General features: G+C 47.1%; 1 protein-coding gene across 1 annotated transcript in view; it reads left to right on the top strand.

The window, feature by feature from the left end:
• The window catches only part of Znf366 (zinc finger protein 366), a 61495-nt gene extending 35556 nt beyond the window's left edge, over window positions 1–25939 (top strand). The window contains exons 2-5 of the mRNA XM_051172433.1: window positions 10339–11675; window positions 15939–16130; window positions 23603–23777; window positions 25316–25939. Coding sequence (XP_051028390.1) covers window positions 10353–11675; window positions 15939–16130; window positions 23603–23777; window positions 25316–25857 — 2232 coding nt within the window. The 5' untranslated portion in view covers window positions 10339–10352 and the 3' untranslated portion in view covers window positions 25858–25939. The remainder of the gene's footprint in view (window positions 1–10338; window positions 11676–15938; window positions 16131–23602; window positions 23778–25315) is intronic.
• The last annotated feature ends 863 nt before the right edge of the window (window positions 25940–26802 follow it).

A 26802-nucleotide genomic window follows, 5' to 3' on the forward strand; every position in this document is an offset into this window, starting at 1 on the left:
GTTTTTGCTTTTGTGTTGTTGTTGTTGTTGTTGCTGTTGTTGGGATTGTGGTGTTTTGAGACAGGATTTCCTCTATATAATAGCCCTGGCTGTCCTGGAACTCTCTTGGTAATCCAGGCTGGCCTCAAACTCACAGACATTTGCCTGCCTCTGCCTCCCAAGTGTTGTGATTAAAGGTGTGTACCACCACATCTGGCATGAATTTGCCCTTTTTATGCCTACGTGTCTGAACAGTTATGCCATTGCTGGTGTATAAAGTGTTGATTGGAGAAGTGTACAAACAACTCCACCCAGCCCAGCTGTGAGGTCACCTTCCACTTGAGCCCTTATAAGAGTAGCTCTTTCTAAAGTCAGCAACTCTGTTGCTTAACTTCCAAGCCTAGCCTTTCCTAGACACCCAGACATCCTCAGAGACATCCTGCTTTTGTAGTTCCTTCCTGGGACAGGCTATGTATCCATTCTGTTCAACAGTGATGTGAGCCGAATGGATAGAAAAAGTCAATATGAAGCAAGCAAGTGAGGAGATCCTTGAGTACAGGTTGGAGGAGGGAGTGAAGGTACGCAAACGGACTATCATCAGAATGCAGAAACAGTGTGGGGGTTCAGCCTGCATAAAGGAAGGACGGAACAGGGTCTCAGGTCTTTCCCTGGAGCTTACAGAGTGGCACAGGAACATGCAGCTGTTGCTCAAATGAGACAAATCACCATAGCCCGCCCTCCAGGGACACTCTGGGTGACACATTCCCTTCGAGGCTCAATAACATTTGACTACTGTCACCTTGAGTATTTCCAAAGACCGCCCACATTAATTTATATTACTTTAACAAGATAGACTATTCTTTCATTAAAAACAAAAACAAAAACAAAACGAAACAGAAACATGGTGCGTGCTCATCAAGGGACCCAAGCCAAGATGAAGCACAGGCTCTTGGGAACTTCAGAACAGCTACCGTAGTCCCAGAGACACATTGGCCGATATATGCTCCTCATTAGGGAGGTTCCTGCCGTGGAATCTTGGTGAGGTTAGCTTGAATGGGTTCGGGTTCAGGTTGACTGGAGGAGAACACACTGGACAGTCTGATTTGTTCTTCAGAGAACACCAAACCTTGCCTAGGATCCAGGAGAAAGGAAAGCTAGAACGCGCCATTACTGAGCAAATGGCCAAGTAATTGCTGTCTCCACACATTTATAGACCACCAAGTTTCTTGCTTTGTTAAGGACATTATGTTACAAATGTAGGACATCACACACACACACACACACACACACACACACACACACACACACACACAGATAGAGAGAGAGAGAGAGAGAGAGGGGGAGAGACAGACAGAGACAGAGAGACAGACAGAGACAGAGAGACAGAGAGACAGAGAGACTGAGACAGAGAGACAGACACAGACAGAGACAGAGAGACAGACACAGACAGAGACTGAGACAGAGAGGCAGAGAGAGACAGAGACAGAGAGGCAGAGAGAGACAGAGAGAGACAGAGACAGAGAGACAGACAGAGAGACAGAGACAGAGAGACAGAGACAGAGAGACTGAGATTGAGACCTGCCAGTGATAGAATTCAGAGATGAGAGGGATTGTGGTAAGAAAGATTTTACTTCTAAGGGGAGTTTCTCTCTGTCCACCTCCTCCCCAGAATGTTGCAGAAACCCAACTCTATCAAGTGCAAGGTATGGGAGAGCAGGGCCTGGTGAGGACTGTGACTCAGCATGCGGCCTCTGGGTTTGTACATGTCTAAGTGAGTTCCACTCTTACGGCAGAACTTAGTTAAGCTAATTCAAAGAATAATGAACAAGAGAGGTTGGTGGGCCTGAATATTAATATCAGTCAGTTGATTTGTAAGGGGCACAAGTATATTTTCTAATGATCAAAATGATCTTGTCCATTCATGGCGGGCTACTTTGCATTTCAAAGACCGTTGGAGCAATTAGAGAAGATTGCTTGCTGAGCATGTGATCAGGGCCCAGAGATTAGAAGACCTTCAAGTAAAGTATAGCCTCTGTGCCTTACAATATTCTTGTTGAACTGAACATGCACACATTCACACACACACACACATGCACATAGATGCACACACATGCACATACATGCGTGCACACACATGCATACAGATGCACACACTTACACACACATATACACACTACACACATGTACACATACATGCACACATATGCACACACATGTATACAGGTGCACACACCACACACACATATGCGTACACATGCACACACACTGCTAGTATATGCCTTCCTCTGAACTAAGTAGGAGTTAATCCTATTGAATTATGACCCAGTCCATACTCTTTTCTACAAACTATATGCTAATCATTAGACACATTCCAAAGCTAAGAACTTGTTAAAGAACACTTTGTCAGCAGCATGACTACTGTCCAGTGTATTCTCCTCCAGTCAGTATCTTTAGCTAGTCATTTAATAATGATACATAAAGTCGTATTTTGTGTGTATTTCTTTTGGATCTTAAGACTTATTTGGAATTTGTATTCAGCATAATTTTTTAGTTTTTGAAATTATAAGATAATTACATAATTTCCTTCCTTGTATTTCCTGCCCCTACCCATCTCAAACAACCTCCTTTTTCCCTCTCAAATTCATGGCCTCTCTTTCTTTAATAGGTTGTTGTAGTAGTTCTTTAATTAATTATATATATACATGTGTATACATATATATGCATATATGTATATTCCTAAACACATAAGGATAATTTCGTGTATGTGCTCTATCAGCTTTGACAAATACAGAGTTGTATAACTCTACAATCAAATTGCAGTGCATTACATCGTCTCCCCCTCAGAGAAATACTGTGTTGAATGATATTTTCAAAATAAGTTTCTTCTCCACAGGGCCAACAGCAGCTGGCTGCCCCCTCGGAGGGTCATATTTTCTAACCTTCTCTACAGCGTGCTGTCATGCTTGCCGACGGACAGCATAAATCTTTCTAACATGCATGTGCATACCTGCGTTTCTACCAGTGAGTCTTTTTAGCCCCTTTGATCTCTGAACATAAAGCAAAGCAAAAAGCTGACAGATATTCTACGGACGTTTTCTCCAGAGAGCTGGGGGCAAATCCTATCCAAATGGGAGACATGAACTCTGAGGGCTGAGGAAGAGAACTGCTAAGCTGTATCTTTAATTCATTTCCTTCTTTTAAACAAGCCACTCGCACAGAGATAACCTCCAACTCCCAGCTGCCCAAGCACCCACTCCACTGTAGTCACCCTGGTTTTTTGTTTTTGTTTTTAATTTCTTTAAAATGGGGCCTGGCCCAATGGCTTAGAGGGGGAAGGCACTTGCTGCCAAGCCTAAGAGCTTGAGTTGGATCCCCAAAGCCCACACGAAAGAAGTAGGCAACCGACTTCCTAGTGTTGTATTCTTCGCTCCATGTGTGCACAGTGGCACAGATCCACATGTGCATTAGTGCTTGTGCAACACGTGTTCACAATAACTAATGTAAAACAATTTTAAGACTTTCTTAAACATTTATAAAACAGTATCGATCCATACTGGTTCTGGAGATTTTAAGCAATACAAAACTCCAGTTGTCTCTTGGTGGTTCTGAAGGATTGGTTTGATTTTTATTTTTTTAAGACAAGATCTCTCCACAAACCCCCAGCTGTCCTGAAGCTCACTCTGTAAACCAAGCTGGCATCAAACTCACAGAGATCCCCCTGCCTCTACCTCCCTAGAGCTAGGATAGAAGATGTATGCCAGTATGCTTGGTTAAAATTTTTATTTTGTGTATCTAAGTATTTTGCCTGCATATTTATCTGTACACCATGGGTGTGCCTGAACTGGTGGTGCCTGCAGTGGCCAGAAAGTGTGTTTGTATGCCAGATCCCTGGGCCTCCCTGGGGTTAGAGTTACACACAGTTGTGAACTTCTGTGTAGGTGCTGGGTATTGAATTCAGGTCATCCAGAAGAGCAGGTAGTGCTCTTAGCGGCCGAGCCATCTTGCCAAGTCCATAAGAATTCTGATGCGCATTCAGTTAACTGTTCTATATGTGACCAAATCTTACAACCAAATATTGTGTTTTGGCCACTATTGGCAGACAGGCTATTTCAAACAAATAGGAAAAATGAGGTTTGTAAGATAAATGGAGACTAAAAATGCATCTGGAAGGGTGCTGGGGTCCAGTAACTAGGCATCTGGTTACCTTTTTGGTCTTACTGCTGACATAGAGGGTGACAAGACAGAACATTCTTTGCCTTGAGAGCACATTGCTCCACCGGCAGGGTGTATGTGGAGACCCTCACTTCCTGCCAGTCCCCGGACACACGACTGCTCACAGTTATTTGCACTGAGAAGTTCAGCAGACTCCTGCTTAGTGTTGTTGGGCGAATAGAAACTTTAAGTCTCAAAGTCTTCAGCCAGGTTCAGAAAGAATGAGGAAACTATTAAAACCTCACTCTAGAGGGACGTGTAGCGGGGTCCCTTTTGCAAACAAGGAGAGGACAGTCCGTGTGTACTGTCCCATCCTGCTTTCTGGTTGTTCCTCCACACACACCCCTCCTTCTGCCCCCCTTGGTGCTGCTCGTCATGCTTAGACCTTCCCTGATCCTCATCACCTCCTTGCTTTACCCCTGTTGAGAACGGACCTCAAGCAGAAGCCGCAGGAACAAACCACAGGGCTTCTTAACATGTAGCGGCTTGCCACAAGACACTGGCAAGCTTCATGGAATAAAACAACAACAACAAAAATGTAGATCCTTTCTTTCGTGTGAGTGTGAATATTCTTTGGTTTCAGGATGTACAGAAGTTGGTGTGGAAGGACGGAGATAAATCTGTCCCTGGTGTGCTGACTCACTGTGACTCTTCCAATACCATTTACCAGAATGACCTTCAATTCGAATGAGAACCACAAAATGCCAGTAATTTTATTTGGGGGAATATTTATATTTTGGTACAGTAGGTAAATTCCTAATGAAAGGGCATTAATAGAAGCATTTCCCTCTGAATTCCACAGTTTCATTTTAGGCTTTGTGCATCTAATTGGTCTGCATGATGGAATAAAAATAGGTTTTTTTCCCCCCTAATTCACCCATTCCTTATTTCTTCATAACTGACTCCTTAGCAGGGCGTGGCGCACCCCTTTAATCCCAGCACTTGGGAGGCAGAGGCAAGCGGATTGCTATGAGTTCGAGGCCAGCCTGGTTTACAAAGCGAGTCCAGGATAGCCAAGGCTACACAGAGAGACCCTGTCTCGAAAAACCAAAAAAAAAAAAAAAAAAAAAAAAAAAAAAGGAATATAATCTTTCAAGAAAACACCGTAAGTTCCAGATCACTTTAAGACAAATCAACTCAGTATCTTCCTCTTCAAACTGTGCTTCCTGGTTTAGTGCCCACCAAGTGTGGTAGTGTGGTGACTGAGCGCAGTCTTTGAGAGCAAATTGTTCTCTGCTTGAAGACATGAGCCTATAGGTACTCAGCAGTGCCTCTCCTGTTGCTACAAAGGGCAGACTACCTTCCTAAGGGTCAAAGGGTACAGAGCATGCATGCAGCTGGCTCCCAGTGCAGGAGCCTATTGCTGGCAACCTTTAGGCTTTTCAGGACTCTGTTTTCTGACTGGACCATAGAACTCTGTGGCACTTGGAGAATGGCTTCAGTGTAGCTAATGCTGCATCTGAGGGTTAGCCAGAGACCAAGCGCTCAGCAGGGAAGTATATGCACAGTGTGCCTTGGAGGGCTAAGACAGTCGGTGCGATAGGAGGCAGAGGGTCTGTCCTAGAGCTAACGAGGACAGTGCCAATCACGTGCATCACATGCCGAAAGTCGCCAGAACCTGAATCATGGAAGATAAAGTTGCACACATTTAGGCTTCATATCATGGCTTTCCATACAAGATCTCAACATTTCTTCTCTCGAAGCTTCTTACTGAGCAGCTACTTTGAGTCAGGCGTGTGGTAGAGTCCAGAAACACAGCATTGGACAAAACAAAATATGTGGGTCCTTATCTCCCCCAGTCTAGAGCAGTGGTTCTCAGCCTTCCTAATGCTGTGACCCCTTGATACAGTCCCTTACATTGTGGGGACCCCAACCATAAAATTATTTTTGTTGCTACTTCACAATCGCAATCTTGCTACTGCTATGAATCATAATGTAAATGTGTGTGTGTGTGTGTGTGTGTCCGATGGTCTTAAGTGACCCCTATACAAAGATTGTTATACCCCAAGGGATCATGGCCCACAGGTTGAGAACCACTTTTCTAGATAGAACTGGTCTGTCAGTGTTGATCCAGCGGGTCCTAGCTTCTGTACCTTTGGGTTTCCGAGGCAAGTGACCCCCAGTGTTAGATAGGGACAATCTCTCAGTCTCTTACACAAGCTAAATGTAAAACTTCAAGAGGTTCCCGTCCCTCACTTCAACTTCCCCCAAGCAGTCTGGTGTAAATGTAGACAGGCATCTTCCACACAGGAAAAGAGGCCCGGGGAAGGGTGTGGAGGAATTCTCAAACTCCAAAGCATGCAGTTAGTAAACTCTTGGGCTCTATGAGTGTGTACATCCTGCCCCCTGTGACAAGACCAACACAGCCTGAAAGCATAAAGCCTTGGTTTTGATCCTGCAGAGGCTAAGATGCCAGTCAGTGGTGACCGACAGTGTCTGCTTGGAAAATAGAAGTGTCAGCCACTACCAACCCACCGACCATGGACTCCAGCCCTCTTGTCCTATCTACCCTCCTACCCATCAAGGCACACTGTTTAATATACTTTCTCACACTCTATTTTAAGCCTCTAACCATATGGGGATATCCAAGCTCTCATTTGAGAGATGAGAAACAGCAGACCTCAAAGCCAACTTGCTCAATCCTTCTCAGCCACTAATGAAGCTAATGTCCGAGTTCAGACCCCTCAGGCTCCAGAGCATGTGCCTTCCACAGTCCCACAGCTGGCCACTTGAAAATTTCGGTTCTTTCTTTCCGCGTGCTGTCTCAACACATACATAGCAGGCAGGGGACTGCCTTACAGCCTGCTGGCTTTCTCCAGGGCTCTGGGAGCGGCCTGTGATGACCACCAAGCATGACACCATCTGCTGGTCCCAAATTCAGGCCTCCCTGTCAGTCTCCTGTCCTCAAGTCTCTCTTGCCTCCTGCACAGGAATTCGGCAGCCGCCTAGATGCCTGTCGTTGTATTTTTAGAAATAGAGGAGGGCATGTGGGTGGTATGCATTTGAGGTGCTCTAGGGTCTATTAATAATATTTTTTTTTGCTGAGGACACCCAGAATTTTAACTCGATTGCCAAGACAAATTCCCTCGGAAGGTGAGTTTGCCCTTCAACACTGCCCACTTTCCAGCATTGCCTCTTTTCATAGTTTTGTTGTTCTGCCTCCAAGGGCTTCTCCTAGCACCTGGCACTCAAAGGCAGAGGCATTAGTAGCTAGCAGCAGCCTCAGTTGATTGCTCTCCAAGAAGGCCAAGGGGGAAGCGAGGCTAATCCTCCTTGACCTCTGTGGAGATTGGCAGTGTTCCCTCAGAGCCTTCAGCAGAAGGGGCCTGCTGTTTTAAAGATCGGAACAAACATCCATGGGTGGATCCCCTGCTTTTTAAAACTTCCCGGGGTCACTGGCTTTATTCTGGGGGCACACAAAAATACTCTTTTGGGAAGAAAAGACTAGAAAGCCCAAACTGTGGGAAGTTAATTTTAAGCTGTTGAAATAAGTAAGAAATTAGAATATGCACATATAAAATATCTGCCTTTGGGAACATAATGGTGGCATTTATACAGACATATATATTTTAATCTTTGCTCAAATGTTTCTTTGAGTTACCAGATTAATGGTGACAAAATAAAAATTCAAACATGTGCTTCTGAGGTTAGTTTTATGTTAAACATGTCCCTATTAATATATAAAAAGGAATCAACCAAGTCATAAAACATTAAACTAAACCAAAAAAAATATTAAACAAGACAATAACAGTGGGAATAAACTGTAACATTTTCAGTTTCAAAATCTGTGATGGCATTCAGGTCCAAGTACATCCCCCACATAAGAGAAAGGATGTGACAGAAAGAAAGGGACCATGTATCACCAGCCACAACCTTTCAAGTACCTTCTTGATAACAACAAAGAAAAAAACAAGACAAAAACAAGACGTCTTTATGTTCCGGCATCCCCTTAGCTACACAGTCTCAAATCAAGCTCTCTAGTATGAGGTAGGAGTAACTGCTCCTTTTAACCACGTTGGAGTAAAAGCAGTACACCACTTTCAGATAGTGGACAGGCACTAACAGGCCCCATGATTCCTTTTTGGTCTCAACAGCCTCTTTGCCCGAGGGAATATATCTGCAAAGTGGTTCTGAAAGGAACACTAGCTACCATGAAACCCCACCTAGTCACTATTGCCCTTTCCAAAGGCCAATCTAGAAAGTCCTTGGTCCAAATGGCACTCCTGTGACTCTGTGGCTCTAGATAGCAGAGCCTGCTGGCCACCTAGCAAACATGGGAAGACACCAAAGAGCCTCTACTGTCCCCAGCTCCAGTTTGTGTTTTCTGGCAGCAGCAGCGCCCAGCTTTTGTTGTAATGCCCATCCACTCGTTCTCAGAGTCATGAAGTAAAGCATCCCCTCCAACCCTTGTTATTTCCTACAATAGCTGTGGGGGGCGGGGAGAGGGGGAAGGGGGGAGGGACTTAGAGAGCCTGCATTTGGTAAGTGAGAATTTCATGAGGGAAGCCCCAAGTCCAAAGAAATAACAACAAACCAGGGCTGCCCACACTACTCACTAAATGCAAAATAAATGTTAGTAGACACTTATCATCACCACCACCATCATCATCATCATTTTAGTTCTCAGGTCGATTCACCAAAGAGCTTTAAATGGTGTTTAAATATTTATGTAATAAAGATACTTTCTCTTTAACAGGATTTGTTTGGATGTGGACTTGGTAGTCAAATATTTAAAACCCCAATTTAATTTTAATTGCACTGTACTTCTCAAAATCCTCAAAAAAAAAAAAAAAAAAAAAAAAAAAAAAAAAAAAAAAAGAAAGAAAGAAAGAAAGAAAGAAAGCACAAATGATTTGGGAATGTTTGTAATATTTTAAAAGCTCAACATCTCACCCAAAGCTCTCGGAAATGAGTAGAGGCGTCAGGCTCTCACGCCAGGATCCCCATTCTACACCCTAACCCCACAGCCTTGAGTCACTGTAGGTCCCTGTTCCAGCCTGTTATCCACTGGCTCTTGTTCAACTCTTCCATGGGGTAGGCCTACAATCTCTTTGGAAGCCTCTGAAGAGCAGGGAGGACCAACAAAGCTCCGAGGGCTTATGTGTAGCAAGAACCCTCACTGGAAAGGCAGAAGCAGCCACTGGTTTAGTCTATCAATGTCTTTCTGGAAAAGGAAAAAGAAAAAAAGAACTGGCACAGAGATCCACGGAAAAGCAGTGTGGTTCTTGCTTCCGACTTTGCCCAGTTGGCTCTTTTAGCAGTGCCTGAGAGGGCACCATGGTGTAGTAGCCAGCTTGGCAGGAGCCGTGTCAGGCTCTGTGGCCTGGCTTCAGCTTGAGTATCTGTATGCTGGGAAAGACACAGTGCAGCTTTAGAGATGCATACCTCCCCCCACACCCCCCCCCAACCCTGCTACCCTTGAAATTGCTTCTGATTGAGGCTTTAGAATGCACAAATTGGCAATGACTTTGGAACATGGAAACGCCTGTATGTTTTCTCCATGCTCCTTAGCAGCTCACCCTGCTCAGCGTGGATATCGCCCACAGCACACCTGAGCTCAGCATTAAAGCCTCTCTGTCTCCATCACGGTCTTTGACTATCCTAATCTGGCACAGCACAGACTCAAGCTCAAGTGGTGCAAGAAACTGAGCCACGAGACACATTTAAAACGTCAAACGAGTAGCTACAACTGCAACTCAGGCTGCTCCCCGGTTCTCGCTCCTCCAACAAGATTGTGACTTGAACACATCTTTTCATCTCCAGGGCCCTTAGAACCCTCATTTTAGATAGAAGGGAGGAGAGGGAGGCAACACAAAGGACGGGTGAGTTTTCAGGTTTCTTTCAGACCAAATCCACTTCCAGCCTCTGTGGTACTGGCTTTCTTGTTGTGTGGTTTACAATAGGCCCTCAGTTCTCACTCTCGTTGGCTAGTACTTTCCATATATTAGCAGCTGAGTTTGCAAGACTCAGAGGGTCAATATAAACAAGCATTATAAGTTAGTATTGATCTGTAACCAAAACCGTTAAATTCAGAAAAGAAGATTTAAAAACAAAGCAATGAAGAAAAAAAAAAACAAAAACAAAAACAAAAACAAAGAACAAAAAACAAAAAACAAAAACCACACAATGGTTTCTTTCTCTTTAAAGGGAAACTGCCAAGGATGCAGAAGGCAATGAAGATGCTCAAAGATGAGGATGGGCCATTCAACACTGCTGCAAAAAGCATCCCCTCCGTCCCCCACTGCCTACAGCCCGAGACTTCCCGAGGGAAGGCTCCCCAAAGACACCCCTTTCCGGAATCCCTCCGGGGCCCCTTTTCCCAGTTTCGGTATGAACCTTCTCCAGGAGACCTTGATGGATTCCCCGAGGTCTTCGAGGGAGGTGGGTCCCGGAAACGGAAGAGCATGCCCACAAAGATGCCTTACAACCACCCTGCACAAGAAGCCAGGATTGCTGAGGACAGCAAGAGCCTGGGCCCTCCGAACCTCCCTCTGCTTTTCCCGCAGCCCCAGCGCCCCAAGTGCGATTCTCAGATGATCGACCTGTGCAATGTGGGCTTGCAGTTCTACCGCACCCTGGAGCACCTGGGGGGCAAACCAGTTAAGCAGGAGCCGGTGAAGACTAGCGCTCTGTGGCCCCAGCCTACACCTCCTGCCTTTCTGCCTGCGCCTTACCCCTACTACCCCAAAGTCCACCCCGGACTCATGTTCCCTTTCTTTATGCCCTCCTCTTCACCTTTCCCCTTTAGCAGGCACACCTTCCTGCCCAAGCAGCCCCCCGAGCCAGTGTTACCCCGCAAAGTGGAGTCCCTGGAGAGCGAGGAGACCAAACAGAAAGTGGAGAGGGTGGACGTCAACGTCCAGATCGATGACAGCTACTACGTGGATGTGGGTGGGTCTCAGAAGCGCTGGCAGTGCCCCACCTGTGACAAGTCCTACACCTCCAAGTACAACCTGGTGACCCACATCCTGGGTCACAGCGGGATCAAGCCACACGCGTGCTCTCGCTGCGGGAAGCTCTTCAAGCAGCTCAGCCATCTGCACACCCACATGCTGACACACCAGGGCACGAGGCCCCACAAATGCCAGGTGTGCCACAAGGCCTTCACCCAGACCAGCCACTTGAAGCGCCACATGATGCAGCACAGTGAAGTGAAGCCGCACAACTGTCGCGTGTGCAGCCGGGGCTTCGCCTACCCCAGCGAGCTCAAGGCTCACGAGGCCAAGCATGCCAGCGGACGGGAGAACATTTGTGTGGAGTGCGGCCTTGACTTCCCCACCCTGGCTCAGCTGAAGAGACACCTCACTACGCATCGGGGCCCCATCCAGTACAACTGCTCTGAGTGCGACAAGACCTTCCAGTACCCGAGCCAGCTTCAGAATCACATGATGAAACACAGAGACGTCCGCCCCTACATTTGCTCCGAGTGCGGCATGGAGTTTGTGCAGCCTCATCACCTCAAGCAACACTCGCTCACCCACAAGGTATGGGGGGGGGGGGGGCAAGCAGGGCGGCAACCAGGGGTTGGCTGCTGGGTCGCCAGGGACCCAGAACAGAGCTGGGGACCTATGCCCATGCTGCTCCTAACTAACCCGCGAAGGAGCTGTGTGACCCTGGCTAAGGTGTTTGACTTACCTGAGCCACGAGGGCCTCCTCCACTTCACATAGCGCCTTGCCAGTAGAGAATCACTTTAAGCCTTTTCCCAGAATAGCCTTGCGTCTAAGGTAGGACTGGAAATTTCCAATGCAGACATTTTGGAGAGGACAGTGAGGAAGGATGAAGGAAACAGCTGGCTACTGTGATAGTTCTGCTTAGTCCCCCAAGAAGCCCAGGAATTTTTGTTTCTAGAAACTTCTTTTAGGGTACTAGTGGGGGGAAACTGCGCATGTCATCAGATCTCAGATCACTATCATGCCTGGCCTATATCAGTGAAATCTGCCTTCTAGAAAATTCTCTAAGAGCTCTTCCCAGCTGAAGCAGAGTCTATTTCTGGTTCATTGGCTGGCTCTGCTGTGAGACCTGCTTTCCTCAGGTGCCTATAAACTGAAGCAGAGTTTAGCCTAGTTACCAATGGCCTCCTCTTCCCTGTCTGCTTGGGCTCACTAGTCTGTGGTATCCTTGTGGGGTAGGGAAGCAGGAGGAAGTGTCCTTCTTGGCTTAGTGTTAACTTCTCTGGGCTCAGATCTTCATGGAGCAAATGCAGACCCCAAGGCTCAGGTTTCTGTGCCTTTTGTACCTATAGCTCTGGAATTCATCACCCAAAGCAGGCATGACCCTAGCTGCATCTTGAAATCTTACTCCCACTGGGCTTAGGTAGGTTTGCTCTGACCTACCAAGATATGGCTTTTGTTTCTCCCCCATCCCCACCCCCCACCAGTGACTTCTAGTCTCACCCTTGACCTCAGTGGTTTTCTTGGCAAGAAAGACTTCTAGCAAACCAGAGTCTCTAAAACATCCTTTATTTTCAAAGGTCATCAGAGGACTGGCAGCTGAGGCAATGCTGCCGCTTTGCTCTTGTGGGTCTCATCCATTGAGTTAGGACAAAACCCACGGTGCTTTCTAGATCTGCAGCAGAGATGTACTTCCTGTTGGACAAAAGGCACCTATAGACACAGCTGCCTGCCAAGTGCAGGAACCAGCAACAGAGGAAGGTTATTATTTTAAGACCATATAGATTCTTCAAGATCATAGAAAATGAAGCTCAAATGGGAAAAACAACCTGTTGTCTGACATATTTTCTTCAAATCAGTAAACAAAGTGTGTTTGCACTAGAGACATGAGCAAACAGTGTGAGGTCCCGGTCACTGGGATGCTGGCTGTGTGGTGGCTCATGACTCATCTGTACTGGTTCTTGAGGATGCTGGGATCTCCTTCTGACTGAAAGTCAAGACACCAAGACATTAGAAGGGCTCTCAGAACCCCAGCGCCAGCACCTAAAGCTTTATTTCATTTTGTGAATGCGTGCGCGTGTGTGCAAATGTCCCTGTGTGTGCATGTAGAGCCAGAGGTCAACATCTGGTGTCTACTATTGCTCTCCACTTTTTCTATTTGAGACAGGTTCTCTCAATGAACTAACCTTCATCACCTGGCTGGGAGTCTTCCTATCCCTGCCTCCCAGTGCTAGGATTACAGACACGCCTTGCTCTCCCCCACTCTTTCTCTGAGCACTCTGAGCACTTGCACACTGGGCATTTTACCCACTAACTCCTTAGCTCCAACAAAATGAATTATCTTTTATTTGTTTGTTTGTTTGTTTGGTTTTTTTTTTTTTTTGGTTCGTTTTGTTGGCCTTTGAGACAGGGTTTCTCTATGTAGCCCCGATTGTCCTAGAACTCCCTCTGTAGACCAGGTTGGCCTTGAACTCACAGAGATCCACTTGCCTCTGCCTCTCCAGTGCTAGGATGAAAGGTGTGCACCATCACTGGCCCATCACCATCGAACTCTTAAACACTGCATTGTCAAGACTCCCCTTTCTTCTGGCCGTTACACAGTCTCACGGGCTCCTTCTTATGCTTCTCTTGGTCCCTTCAGAGAGGCAGAAGTTTCCCTTTAAGCTGCAAGGTTGTGTCTAGTTCTTTTTCTCTTGTCTTCTACGCCAGCCATTTGTGAATCTTACTTTGGAGACACAGTTCTCTAAGCAATTTCCAAGACAGTGATAATACCTTCTCTGTTGTCCCAGGACAACTGGATCTTACCCAAGCCCAGAAGCCCAGAGAAAAATCTTTCTTCTTCTTTCTTCCCCTCTCTTGTACCCTACATTCCATAGAGGTTCCAAGAGGCATGCAAGCACACTCTGGCACAGAACATCTGGACAGAAGGAAAAACAACTGCTACAGTAAATTTAAAAGCCGATCAAGAAAATAATTCCTGGTTTTATGATTTTTTTAAACACACTGGATATGTAAATCATTTACAAAATTCATCTTGGAGGGGATTGAAGCTTAAGTTTGGGGGAGTGTTGACTCCAGGTCTTTTTTAGTGACATAAATCTATCCTCCTATGCAGTCATTTAGAATAGAAAGCCTTTGCCCCAGAGAGAATCTGAGAGGTCTCAAGACCCTTTATTTGAAACAGAGCTACACATATCCCAGGCTAGTCTCAGACTTGCTTTTAAGCAGATAGTGGACTTGAACTTCTGGTCCTCCTGCCTCCCGGGAGCTGGGTTATAGGTGCGCAGCTCTGTATCTGCTTATGCATGGCTGGGGCTCCATGCCAGGGCTTCATGCATGCAAGGCAAGTGCTTTACCAATTGAGGTAACATGCCCAGCCCCCCATTCACCCTGCCACTCCCAGGAAAGACCACAGAACTTATTTCTTAAGGTTTCCTAGTCGGAGAATGGTGAGACGGGGACATGAGCCCACCTGTTAGTTGCCACCAAAACTAAACAGTTCTAACCCGCTTGTCACACTTCATCTTAAATCAGTGAGAATACAATTGGAGTCAAAGCTAACTCAGAATCACTCCTTCCTTAGCCTACTTACGGATACCAGACAGTGTGGATTTTTAAGTTGTCAGTTTGGGTAACTTGTTCTATTCCTCATTTAGTGCCAAGGTTCTTGATTCTTCTTTTTAAAGTCGTTCTTGCCTGGAACAGCAGCCCACACCTGTAGTCCCAGATACCCAGAAGGCAGGAGCAGGAGGGCTACTTCAACCCAATTCAACACTAGCCTCAGCAACATAGTGAAGCCCCTTGAGGGCTGAAGAGATGCTCGGTGGTTAAGAGCACTTGTTGCTATGGCAGAGGACCTGAGTACAGTTCCCAGCACCCACGTGGCGGTTATAACCATCTGTAACTCCAGTTCCAGGGGTGGGGTCAGGGCAGGGATCTGATTCCCTATATAAACCTCCTCAGATACTAGGCACGTAGGTAATACACATACCTCCAGGACCTATATAGATACATATAAGCATTCATACACATAAAATAAATAAACCTAACATTGCTTTTAGGTCACTGTGGATGGAGACTTTTTGCACAGGCCTCTTCTGGGAAGGTTGTTGAGCGTAGCTAAGATTCTATCCGCTAGTCCATGGAAAGGCTCTGAACGCAGGGCATCAAGACTTAAGTCTTTAAACACTGCTCGATAGTGAGGAAGCTGGCAACCTCCTGTTCTAGTTTCCAGTGTACAAAGTTGTCCATGCCAAATCTCCACAACAGAAACATCTGGCCTGCAGGAGCTCCCTCCAGAGCTACGGTCAGCATGGCCTGTGGGAGCCCGAGAGACCAACCGAAGAGGGCGACTATATGGCTGTAATTGATTGAAGCGCAGATGAGTGGCTCTTTGGGGATTTTCAAGTCCATTAGGGAGAACTGGTGAGACGCTGGCTACCTTCTGGGAAATGATAATATCAGTTTAGATATTTTTCATCACCGCAAAAGCCAGATTATAGACTCATTTCACCTATCATCCTGCAGTGCTCGTACCAAAATCATATTAATCCTCTCATTCTGTTGTTGTACAATTAAGCCAGGAGCAGCGGGAACAAAGGTGGCTTGCTTTTTTTCTAGCGGCGAGCTAGTTTACAGTGTTCAAATGAAAGAAAAAAAAAGGGGGGGGCGTAATTATGTAATTAAGGCTTCCAAGGAAATCACAAGTTGACATGGCTAGCGCTGCGTCATTTGGAACTTCACTTCCGTCTCCAAGCTTCTTGTGGGTTTATGTGTCAAAGAGCAGCAGCCTGTTCACTCATGAAAGCTTGGCACACGCGCAGCACTCACTGTTTTTGAATCTTGCCTCTGCACAGGGTGTGAAAGAGCACAAATGCGGGATCTGTGGGCGTGAGTTCACCCTGCTGGCCAACATGAAGAGACACGTGCTGATCCACACCAACATCCGGGCTTACCAGTGTCACCTCTGCTACAAGAGCTTTGTGCAGAAGCAGACCCTCAAGGCGCACATGATTGTCCACTCTGATGTGAAACCTTTCAAATGCAAGGTAAGAAGAAGGGGGGCCTCCAGGGGCTATGCGACTGTCTGACAGGCAAGACCCTGGGAAACCTTCTGCTCGGTTCACGGTGGGTCTTTGGCTAAATCCAAGTCGCACCACCACTCTTTCACCACTTTCATTTCTGCCCTCCTTAGGTACTAGGCATGTAGGTAGTATGTGTACCACACACATAAATACATACATACATACATACATACATACACACACACACACAAGCACACATACATACATAGAAATATATAAAATAAATAAATCTAATACTGTTTTAAGTCCATGGATAGAGATCTTTTGCACAGAACTTTTCTGCTCAAAGGATGAGCTGGAGAGAAGGCGGCACATATACACAACTGAGTACTATTCAGCCATAAAAAGAACAAAGCCCTGGATCTGTGTCAAACATGAGTGGAGGCCATATTGGAGGACATGATCTTAAGTGAACTAAGCCAGGCACAGAGAGACAAACATTGCAGGTCCCGGCTCAAACATAACAGATGAGCTGACCTCATAGAAGTAGAGCTGAGAGTGGTGGTTATGAGAGCTTGAGAAGAGGATGACGAAGAGGAGACAGAGGTTAGGTAGGGTGCAGAAATACAGCTAGCTGAGAGGAGTGTGGTCTAGTGTTCAGTAAGGTGACTGGTTACTTATCGGGTATTTCCCCCAAAGTAAGATTTTTGAGCACCCCAACATCAAGACATACGGATGAATACACTGATAACCTTGATCTGCTCACCACATATTCTACATATGAATCTGTGATGCATGGATACTTATTATGTGACAATTCAAAATATTCTGAAGAGGTAGAAAAGGATCCAAAATGAGCCCTCCAATGGACACCAGAAATGTTTCTGTGGGATGAGAGGCAACTGTGTGAGCTCAGCCTCCACAGGATTTCTAATTTATAGCAAAGTACCACCCAGCCCAAGGTCTAAGCACCATGGTTAGAACAGTTGTATCTGATTCCTTTACTTTGGTTAGTTCCTATCTTATCAATTGGGAGGGTCTGTGATCTATAGATCTAAAAGATCACAGCTGTCCGAGGCTGCCCTCCTTTTGGGCTGTTCCCAGGAGAGTTGATTAGACCTGCCTGGGTGGTGGGAGGACTGTAGGGGGTGGGTGTCATGAGAGAGCAGAGGAAGACGATGGAATACCACATTCAGACAATGGAGTGTGTCTGTGCAAAACCTACATTTTCCTTTTTTGTTACTGCGTGTTGTCTGGAGTGCAGTTGAGTCACTTTGCAATTCCTCATGCCTGCGTTGGGAGTCCCTCCTTCCAGGACACGGTTGCTCCTTTAATCCCTCAGTAGTGTGTGTGGCCTCCCATTTGGAGGAACCCCTGTGAAGTTGACCTTTTTTCCCCTGTGTTGGCAGCTTCTCCAGAGGGTAAGGGGTCAGGAACCAGAGCTTCCCTAGGCTGTGTGGACATTGTCTGGAGAGGGGCCTTCTACCCCGCCCCCCCGCCATTCCTTTTCCTGCCCTTCTGCTTCCCCTTCTTTTCTCCAAGCTTTCGGTGATTTCAAAGTCACATTATGTCCATCTTGAGCGCGTGAGCTAAAAGAGGAGAAAGCAGCGTGTTTGGGATGGGGCATCCCTGTCAGGGCCCAGTATGGAGTGGAGAGGCAAAGCTTCTTCATGGGGGATGAGTAGTTTCTAGAGCAAATTCAACACTCACTCAGGCTCAGGAGCCTCCTGACAAAGACGCCTGTGAGCATCTCCAAGTCACTGGACTCCACAAGCTCCTCTTCTCTCTCACATCAGTCACCCCTCTACTTTCCCACTCACTCCATTGACCCCCCCCTCAGTACTCCACCACTGGCAGTTGTTCCCCCTGCAGAGAGTGGACTGTCTCCTGTAGTGGAGGTGACGTCTCTTGCACTTGGACATCATCTTACCAGCTCCTGGTTTGCAGTACAATTGTCATTATATAAAAGTTAGTTTATTCGCCAAAGAAATACACACCTGCTCATGCCAGCCATCGGCCATCTATATGGTATCTACTCTGATCCCTCAGTAGGAATACTGTCTTGGAGGAGCCCCTGAGATGGAAGAATAGACTATGCCAGAGAAATAATCTTGAGAGGAACCCCTGAGCTAGAGAGCTAGGTCATGGAAGACATTCCATCTAGGGGACTCCCCTGAGAAGGAGAGGTTAGGCCAAAGCAGACATAGTCAGGGGGAGCACCTGAGGTGGACTAGGGGGTAGGTCAGAGCAGACATATAGTCTGAGGGAGCCCCTGAGGTGGGGGTTAAGTCAGAGAAAATATAGTCTGGGGGGGATCCCCTGAGGTGCAGGGGGGCAAGGCATGCTGCAGCCATTCTAGCAATGAGCTAGCTCTAACTGACTTTCTTCCAAAATTTGCAAAGATTCTCTTAGTAACAGACTCTAATGTCTTGGGAGTTTTGCCATTAAAATCCCCTCCTCAACATAAATCCTTCCTCCTATTGCGGAGTGGAATCATCCTCACTGGAAACAGCTGTCCCCAGTGGGCAGGAATACTCTCTGGCTGTAAAACTAAGTATTAACAATAGGATGGAAACAGTGGAGAAGGAAGTTCTCCACTCTGTGACATATATATGTGTGTGTGTGTGTGTGTGTGTGTGTGTGTGTGTGTATGACTGCCTTTCTGGATTCTTGCTATTGGCTTCATTTCTAGACTCCTTGTTTCTGGGAGCCAGCTGGAGTTTGTCCAGAGGCCCAGCCTGTAGACTTAAGCTATGTTTCACAAATATGCTTCCCAGATTCTGCGTAAGCACGCGCAGGTCTTGATTTGGATACTAGCCGCGTAGTGGCCACACTCCACAATAGCAAAGAACCAGCTGCCGTCTTTGGAAAACCTGTCCAGGAAAAGCTTCCATCCAGAATTTCCGGGACAAATTCTCTTTTGAGATGGATGAGGCCCGGAGCTGCCTAAGTTATGACTCACTGGGGTCATCTACAGCAAAGACCCGAGGGCTGGAGGCCTGTGAGGTGGCGGGGGGGGGGGGGGGCAGAAGGACGAAGCCACCTTGAAAAGGGGGCTCTGCTTCCTCTGCCAAACTGATTGTCGGCTATTTGGTGCACCAAAAGGAGAGCGACCAGACTATGCAGTTTGTGGGGACTCAGTCCCCCCGGGCGGGGGGTGGGGTGGGGGCTGAGGTTTTCAGGCTGGCTTGGAGGGGGTTAAGGCAGTGACCAGATAGCAACCTTTTTGGCAGCAAAGCCCTCCTCCTAGGCAGAAGGAAGGATATAGCTGCATGAACTGCCTGTTTAACAATGCCTCCGCATGTCCCCAGGGGCCTGCCTGCAAATAGATTTCATCTTGCTTTCTCTTGTACTTTTCAAAGCTTCCTGTTTTCTCACGGTCCTTTTGGACAGTTTACAGTCTCTCTCTCTCTCTCCCTCTCCCTCCCTACCCCCCTTCTCCCTTTGAGGAAAGGAACACCCTTCTTATTAAAGAGGAGAGAGGGAGAAGAATGTAAGGGAAGGGCGGTTGAGCCGAGGCCATTCTCTTGTGCTGGCTGAAGCTCTTTGACCCTCTCTTCTCAGGATAGGAAAACACAGCTTCCTGGCGCATCTTGGCTCCCTCCCGAAGCTCACTTCAGGCAGCTGTAGCCAGGTGCAGTGCTGCTTTGGCCTTCTGGGCCTCTAGACTCAGCCAAATGGATGCTACGGCAAATTGCCCTCTCCCCACAGCTGACCTCTCTGTGGCAGCTTGCTGCCGCAGGGGATCATGGGAAGCCAGCAGCTCCGGGCCCTGTATCTTGGGTTGGTAGACAGGGAGGACAGCAGGAGGCCAGAGCAAGGAGTTCTAGTTCCAGGCAGAAGTTTAAAATCCCCTCCACGCCACCCTGAAACCCCTGGCCCCCTGCCACTGAGTCCCTACAAACTGCCTACTCTGGTCTCTCTCCTGGTGCACCGAACAGCTGACAATCAGTTTGACAGAGGAAGTAGAGCCCCCTTTTCAAGGCGGCTTCACCCCTCGGCCCCCCCCCACAGGCCTCCAACCCTCAGGCTTCTGACTGTAGATGACCTGGTGAGTCATAAGTTAGGCAGCTCCACACTTCATCTCAAAAGAGACGTGCCAGCTGTTTTGAGGGCACATCAGAGAGACAGATGGCGCGCCTTCCAAAAGCCTGTGACCTATAGCGAGTCTCTGCTTTCCACTCATGAATCCTGGGCTGGGCTGCTTCTATTCAGCCCTGGGTCACCTAGCATGGGTTCAACTAGAAGATTCCTTCCGTTCCTTTGATGTCTGAAAAGGACAGCACCCTTGCTGGGGTACGGTGGCTCACATCTGGAAAGATGGAAGCCGAAGTCTTCAGCCTTCCGGCAGTGCCTGCACCAACGTCACTCTTACTTTGATGCAGACCTTGTTAGGAGTTCACTCACCCTGTCCAGCCTTAACTCAGAATTAAGAGAAGCCTTCCTTTCAGTTACTGATTTTCCCCCCTATGGAGAAGACTTGTGCTCCCTCGGCACTCTTCCTCCCTATCTCCAGTCCCCAGTTTCATGGATTTGGCTTAGAACTGAGGACCCTGGGCTCTGTGAGTAATTGAACCCAGCCCCCCTCTCTGAGCCCTCTTCACTGTCTGAGAGGGATGGTGGTTCTACGTGTCACAGACATCAATACAAAAACGAAAACTCTCGGCCCTGGGGCATTGTCTTGAGGACGCTCCTCTGGGGGACAATGAAGAAGCAAATGTTCTGAGTGTGGATCTCAGAGGTGGGGAAAGATGCTGAGGGATCACTGCTGACACATGCCTGGGCCCAGGTGCTTCAGGGCCTCCAGCATTTTCTTAACTAATGATTGATGTGGGGAGGGCTTAACCCTTTGTGGGTGGTGCCATTCCTGAGCTGGCAGCCCTGGATTTTATAAGAAAGCAGGCTGAGCAATCTAGTAAGCAGCACCCCTCCATGGCTTCTGCATCTGCTCCTGCCTCCAGATTCCCCGGACTTCCCTCAGTGATGGACAGTTACCAGGAAGTGTAAGCTGAAACAAGTCCTCTCCTCCCTGTGTAGCTTTGGTCATGGTGTTTCACTCCTGCGATAGGAACCCTAACGAGGACACATGACCTTTTGATCCTTTCTGAGAGCCCAGTGAGTTAATTGTTGACTGCTACAGATTTCTTGGCTTGCTTTACTCAATATGACACTTCTTGGGACACTTTAATGCTATATGGAAACATCATGTCTTTAAAACTGCGGGATCTCTTCTGACCCCAAGTCCCAGGTATGATGGGTATGACAGCCATAAGCAATTGATCCTTATCACAGTGGCAGTAGTTCCCTGGACTGTGGTGAAAGGCGAACTGAAGTGTCTACAAATATTAACAAAGATACTTGGTACTTGTGCCAAATCAAAAGTAAAGAACACAACGTATATCCTTCAAGAAAGGGCTAAACTGCTCACCCTGTACCGAGTGTGTGTGTGTGTGTGTGTGTGTGTGTGTGTGTGTGTGTGAGAGAGAGAGAGAGGGGGGGGGTGGGAGCAAGCTTGAATTCATCTCTATCTCTATGGGTATGAGAGAGAGCTTGTTTTTCTCTCTCTCTCTCTCTCTCTCTCTCTCTCTCTCTCTCTCTCTCTCTCTCTCAGTGATATCTGCCTTAGAGGAGAGCATCTGACCCCTTCTATGTCTGGACTTGCTCTGTGATTGAACTGATCTTCGGCTTCTCTCTCCCTACACACCCAATGCTCCCCCACCTGCTGTGTGTCGGGCATACATAAGGCATATTGCCATCCAAAAGCAGGCAGAGCCTTCACAGACTCAGTCTGCTGGGTGGGAAACATACTTTCAGTATCAACTAAGCATTGATCCCAGCAGTTACAACAGCAGCACACCCCCAAATACCCAGAGATCACACCACAAAACATAGGAGGTGCGTTTCATTTCCTGAAAATGCTCTTGGACTAGAACTGCCTAGCATGGGTTTTTAGATGCGAAGTTATCTTTTTTAGCTATCACAGAGAAGTGGCTATTATAACTTATCATAACCATTATTACTTAAAAAAAAAGAAAACTTTGGGCATGTGCAAACCTGAGCCCAGATTAGCATCTTCATGAATTCTGTCTGGTGGGAATAAAGGAAGTATCCATCCCACCTGTGGTTTCTCTAGTAGAAGTTGGAATTGGGTCCCATTTTCTCATTCTTTCCTCCTCTTAAGGTATCAGTTTTCATTGTTGCTTCCTCACTCCTTGCTGGACTTCAAGCCTGACACTTACACATACCATGCAAGCACTGTACCTCCTAGCTGTGTCCCCAGGCTTTGGGTCACTGTCACTGTCTCTAATGTGCACGGGTACAGTTACTCTGAACTATGAAGAAGTCTGCCTAGGATACCAAATTCCTTCGTGTAGGCAAGGAATCAAAGGGGAGAACGGTACTTCAATTCCAGAAATACGAATCGTTCAGAAGTACAGAGGGCAACCATCCAATCTGTGTGTGGATGATTTGAGTCTGCCGTGCAGCCCCAGCCTGGCTCCTCTTCCAGGCAACAGTCTTTTGCCTTGCCTCCCATGGTCAATCTGTCAACTCTTCTCATTCTTCCAAGGTCAGCTCCACCGCCCTTCCTTAAAGAAAACAGTGCCTTTGGTAATAGAGATTCAATCTCCAATTGTCAGCACTAGCCTTGAAGATTGCTCTTAATGACAAGGGAGAGCTGCTGTAAGCCCCAGGGGATGCCTTACCTCACATCCTCCTTGTGCTATCTCTCACCTCGGATTGCTGCCACCACTCCACTGGCCCTGAGAGGATGAGGACAGAGAAGAGTACTCAGCCATTAATTAGCACACTGGTCTAAGCAGGGGCACAGAATCCTTCCTTGTTTTCATCATAGCACAACTAAGGAAGAGCTGAAGCCCCCGAATGTTGCTCCCCTGAGACACAAAAAGTGCCCCCAGAGTCACCACAGTGCACTTTCAGATCCACTTTTGAGACCCATTGTGTATGCATCCCCCAATGGGCAGCTCAAAACTGCTTGGTCATCTATATGTACATAGGTGCATACATACATAGACTCAGACATACAGTTCAAGGAGATACACACACACACACACACACACACACACACACACACACACATCTCAGACAATATTCTTACTTCTTTATATCTCTACCCAGAGAAAAGATAGCTACTTTCTTGTGTTTTCATTTCTTAACTAACTACATAGTAAGTTCTAGGTCAGCCTTGACTACATGAGACACAGCTGCAAAACAAAAGAAGCTTTAACTTAGAAGCTTTGTTGCCTGGGCCTTAAGTTTAGAGAGCCTGGACACCTGTATCTCTCAATCCATTCCACCTGCTCCACTTCTGAACCCCTGGGTAGCACCTGGCTCCTCCCTGCCGCCAGGGGCCATCGTCTTTGGTGGTAGCAATAGCACCAAGCAGGTGTGGCCAGTGCGCTCCGGGGGCCCCACCACCACTAGAACACAGGTTCTCTATAGCAAAATAACTGTGTCCTGGTCTCTGTCCCCGACAGCTATGTGGGAAGGAATTCAATAGGATGCACAACCTGATGGGCCACATGCACCTGCACTCGGACAGCAAGCCCTTCAAGTGCCTCTACTGTCCGAGCAAGTTCACCCTGAAGGGGAACCTGACCCGCCACATGAAGGTCAAGCATGGTGTGATGGAGCGAGGCCTTCATGCCCAAGGTATTTAAGACACTGGTTAAAGAGAGAATGTTCTCGGGTTTTTGTTTTCTTTGAGAATCTCTGGTTGGATTTTTTCTGAGAGCAGAGTTTGCTTTAGCATCTGGGTGGGTAACATTCATAGTAAGAGAAAGCCAGGCCGTTAGAAACCTGATGTTGTCACTAGGGACTATGTCCCATTGAAGGTCACATCCTAATGGGCACCTAGTGGCTCTGTTACCTTGTGGGAGGAGCACCATTATGTATCCGAGGGCTGCTTTGAAAAACCTTAACAGGTTTTCAACAATTTTGGTGGTTTCACCTATAAATAGTAATATTTTTTTGTGGCTCAAAATAAATCATTAGAAAGATGAAAAGGATCCCTTTTGTGCCCTGACAAGATTAAAGCTACAGGCAGCAGGCATCACTGTCCCTCCCCTCCCCTTCCTCTCTTCACTCCGACCCTAGCCTGCCACCTGCTGTATCCTGGACAAGTCCCTTCCTGTTTCTCAACCTTCAGTGTCCCTGCTGTGTCTGGTTTTGGTCACCACAGGCAGAGACCTTAAACCCAAGATGAAATGAACCACTGCCTGTGCCCCGTGCTGATCGCTAAGCCCTCTAGGTACCCAAACTGTAAATTAATGGAAGACTCCTCTCCCCTCCCACCTCCCACCCCCAGCTCCCTGCCCCCCCTCACTCTCCCCCCACCCCCCAGCTCCACCCCCACCAGATCACCCTGCCCATGCAGGGGCATCAGACCAGGATCAGGCACTTCATGAGCTCCTCAGAGGACCTCTGCTCTCTGTGCACAGGGACCACAGGCTTAGAGTGGCCTCCTTGGCGCCACGAGGAAGATAAAAACTATCCTTTGCCATTGCTTCATTTATTTGCAGCAAAGTAAATGATCTCTGTAAGAAGAAAATGAGAAATACCTGAGAAGTGAAAAGAAAATGCGATAATCACTTCAGAGTTCATCAGTTTTGAGATCTGAGCCTATATCCTTTCAGGCATTTTTAATAAGGAAAATAAGGGAAGAGATTGCCACAAAGAGGTGGAGAGAAGGAGAGAGAGACAGAGACAGAGACAGAGAACACCTGTGAGCTATGACTATATTGGACCCAATACTATATCACATCATACAATACAGACTTTATGTGACATATTATGGAATATATATAACAGAATATATAGAGATTACATGTATGTGGGTATTTAATCACCCGGATATAATGTGGTTCTACCATTCATATGTTTAACCAAAATTTAGATACTAATTTTTAAATTTTTATTATGATGAATTTTTTTTTCACACACACTCTGTGCTCCTGTCCCCGCCGCTTACTTTTTCATATTTTAAATTCTCAATAGAGACTTTGCTAAGTCTGCGCGTATGTTACCAAGTTGGCCTTAAAGAGTTGTATGGATTACTAGTTCGCCATGCCCAGGTCCTTAGTGGGAACCATTTTTTTTTTCTCCTGTTTTTTAAACTGAATAACCAGATGCTTAAAGGGCTCCGGGCACTGCTTTTCTTAGACATATAAAATTCTCCTCTGGTCCTGCAGGTCTGAGCAGGGGACGACTTGTCCTGGCACAGTCCACTGGTGTGCTGAGGAACCCGGAGCAGGAGGAGCCATTTGACCTCTCCCAAAAGCGCAGTGCTAAGGTGCCAGTGTTCCAGTCCAACGACGGAGACAGCAGCACGCGGGACTACCTCTGCCACGAGGAGGCGGAGGAAGAGGAGGATGGCGAGGACGACAACTGCTACGAGGTGGGGCCCTACAGCCCCATCTTAGCCAAGGACAGCCAGCAGCTCTGCGCGCCCGAGGATCTGTCCACTAAGCAGGAGCAGGCCCTGCAGGGCCTGGGGGAAGAACGCAAGGACCAGGATGCTCCGGAAGAGCCGCCGGAGGACAGTAGCAAGGACAGCGAGGACAGAGACGCAGACTGCTCCATCAGAGGCGAGCGCCAGGGCAGCGGGCTGTTGCAAAGTGGCGTGCAGGGCCCCTCGTTTTCTGATTACTTATACTTCAAGCACAGAGAAGACGGTTTAAAAGAATTACTGGAGAGGAAAATGGAAAAACAATCAGTCCTTTTGGGTATCTAAGTGTACGGTTTTAAAACTACATTTGGAAAATGAGGTCTAGGCAGTTCAAATATAGCTTTCCGCGCGAACTGTCATTTACCGGGGATGGGCGAGCGGTGCCAGCCAGTCTTTACAAATGGCTCAGATTAAATGTGTGGGTAACACAAATGCTTCTCAGGTCTTTCCTCGGGCACTTGGCAATTTCATACACGTGCAGGGGCCCTTTGGTGTTATTTTACATATCACCCACAGAATGAACTGCTGTTCTAGATAGCTAACTGCAAGCTGAACCACACGGTGCTTTTAGAAACTTTTCTCCTAAAATGTAATAAGGCAAAAGCGTTTCTACTTGCAAAACCGTGGTGCTCGTCTTATCTTGTTAGTGACTATTTAGTTGCATTTATGAAGGTTACAGTGTCATAGGTGAAAATATTAGTAGTTGTATATAGAAAAATATAGCCTCTATTAAATAATAGAAACATGAGAAATGATGCAAGAGATGAATTGTTGGGAAGGCTTTTCTCAAGTAGTTCCTGCAAACATTAGATGTCGGTCTCAGGAGAAGGAGAATCATTTTCACTGAGACAGAACCAGGTGATGCAAGCAAAGCCTTCCAGTTCTGGGGCTTTGTCCTATAAGGTTCTGGTTTTATCTATTTGGAGTAGGGCCCCAGCACTGGGGGTTTCCAAATTACCTCTAGAAAAAGAAGACACCAGATTGGGTCCTCTGTACTACTTTAGCCTGCCTGATCAACAGGGCATTTGGGGCACCTCTGTAGATATCTGGGCAATGCTTGGGGGTCCCAGCTTTTGAAACCAAACCCCTGTCCAAGAAGAGCTCCCTCACAGAGGCCGTTGCCACTTTGTTCTGAGGCCTCGTGCACCATGAAGCAACTGAAAGCGGAGTTGCCACCGGGAGCAGTGGAGCTTGGCCTACGAAACGGGGTTCAGGACTTCTCCCTAAAAC

The sequence above is a fragment of the Acomys russatus genome, chromosome 30 (genome assembly GCF_903995435.1).
Source record: "Acomys russatus chromosome 30, mAcoRus1.1, whole genome shotgun sequence".
In the NCBI taxonomy this organism is placed as follows: Eukaryota; Metazoa; Chordata; class Mammalia; order Rodentia; family Muridae; genus Acomys; species Acomys russatus.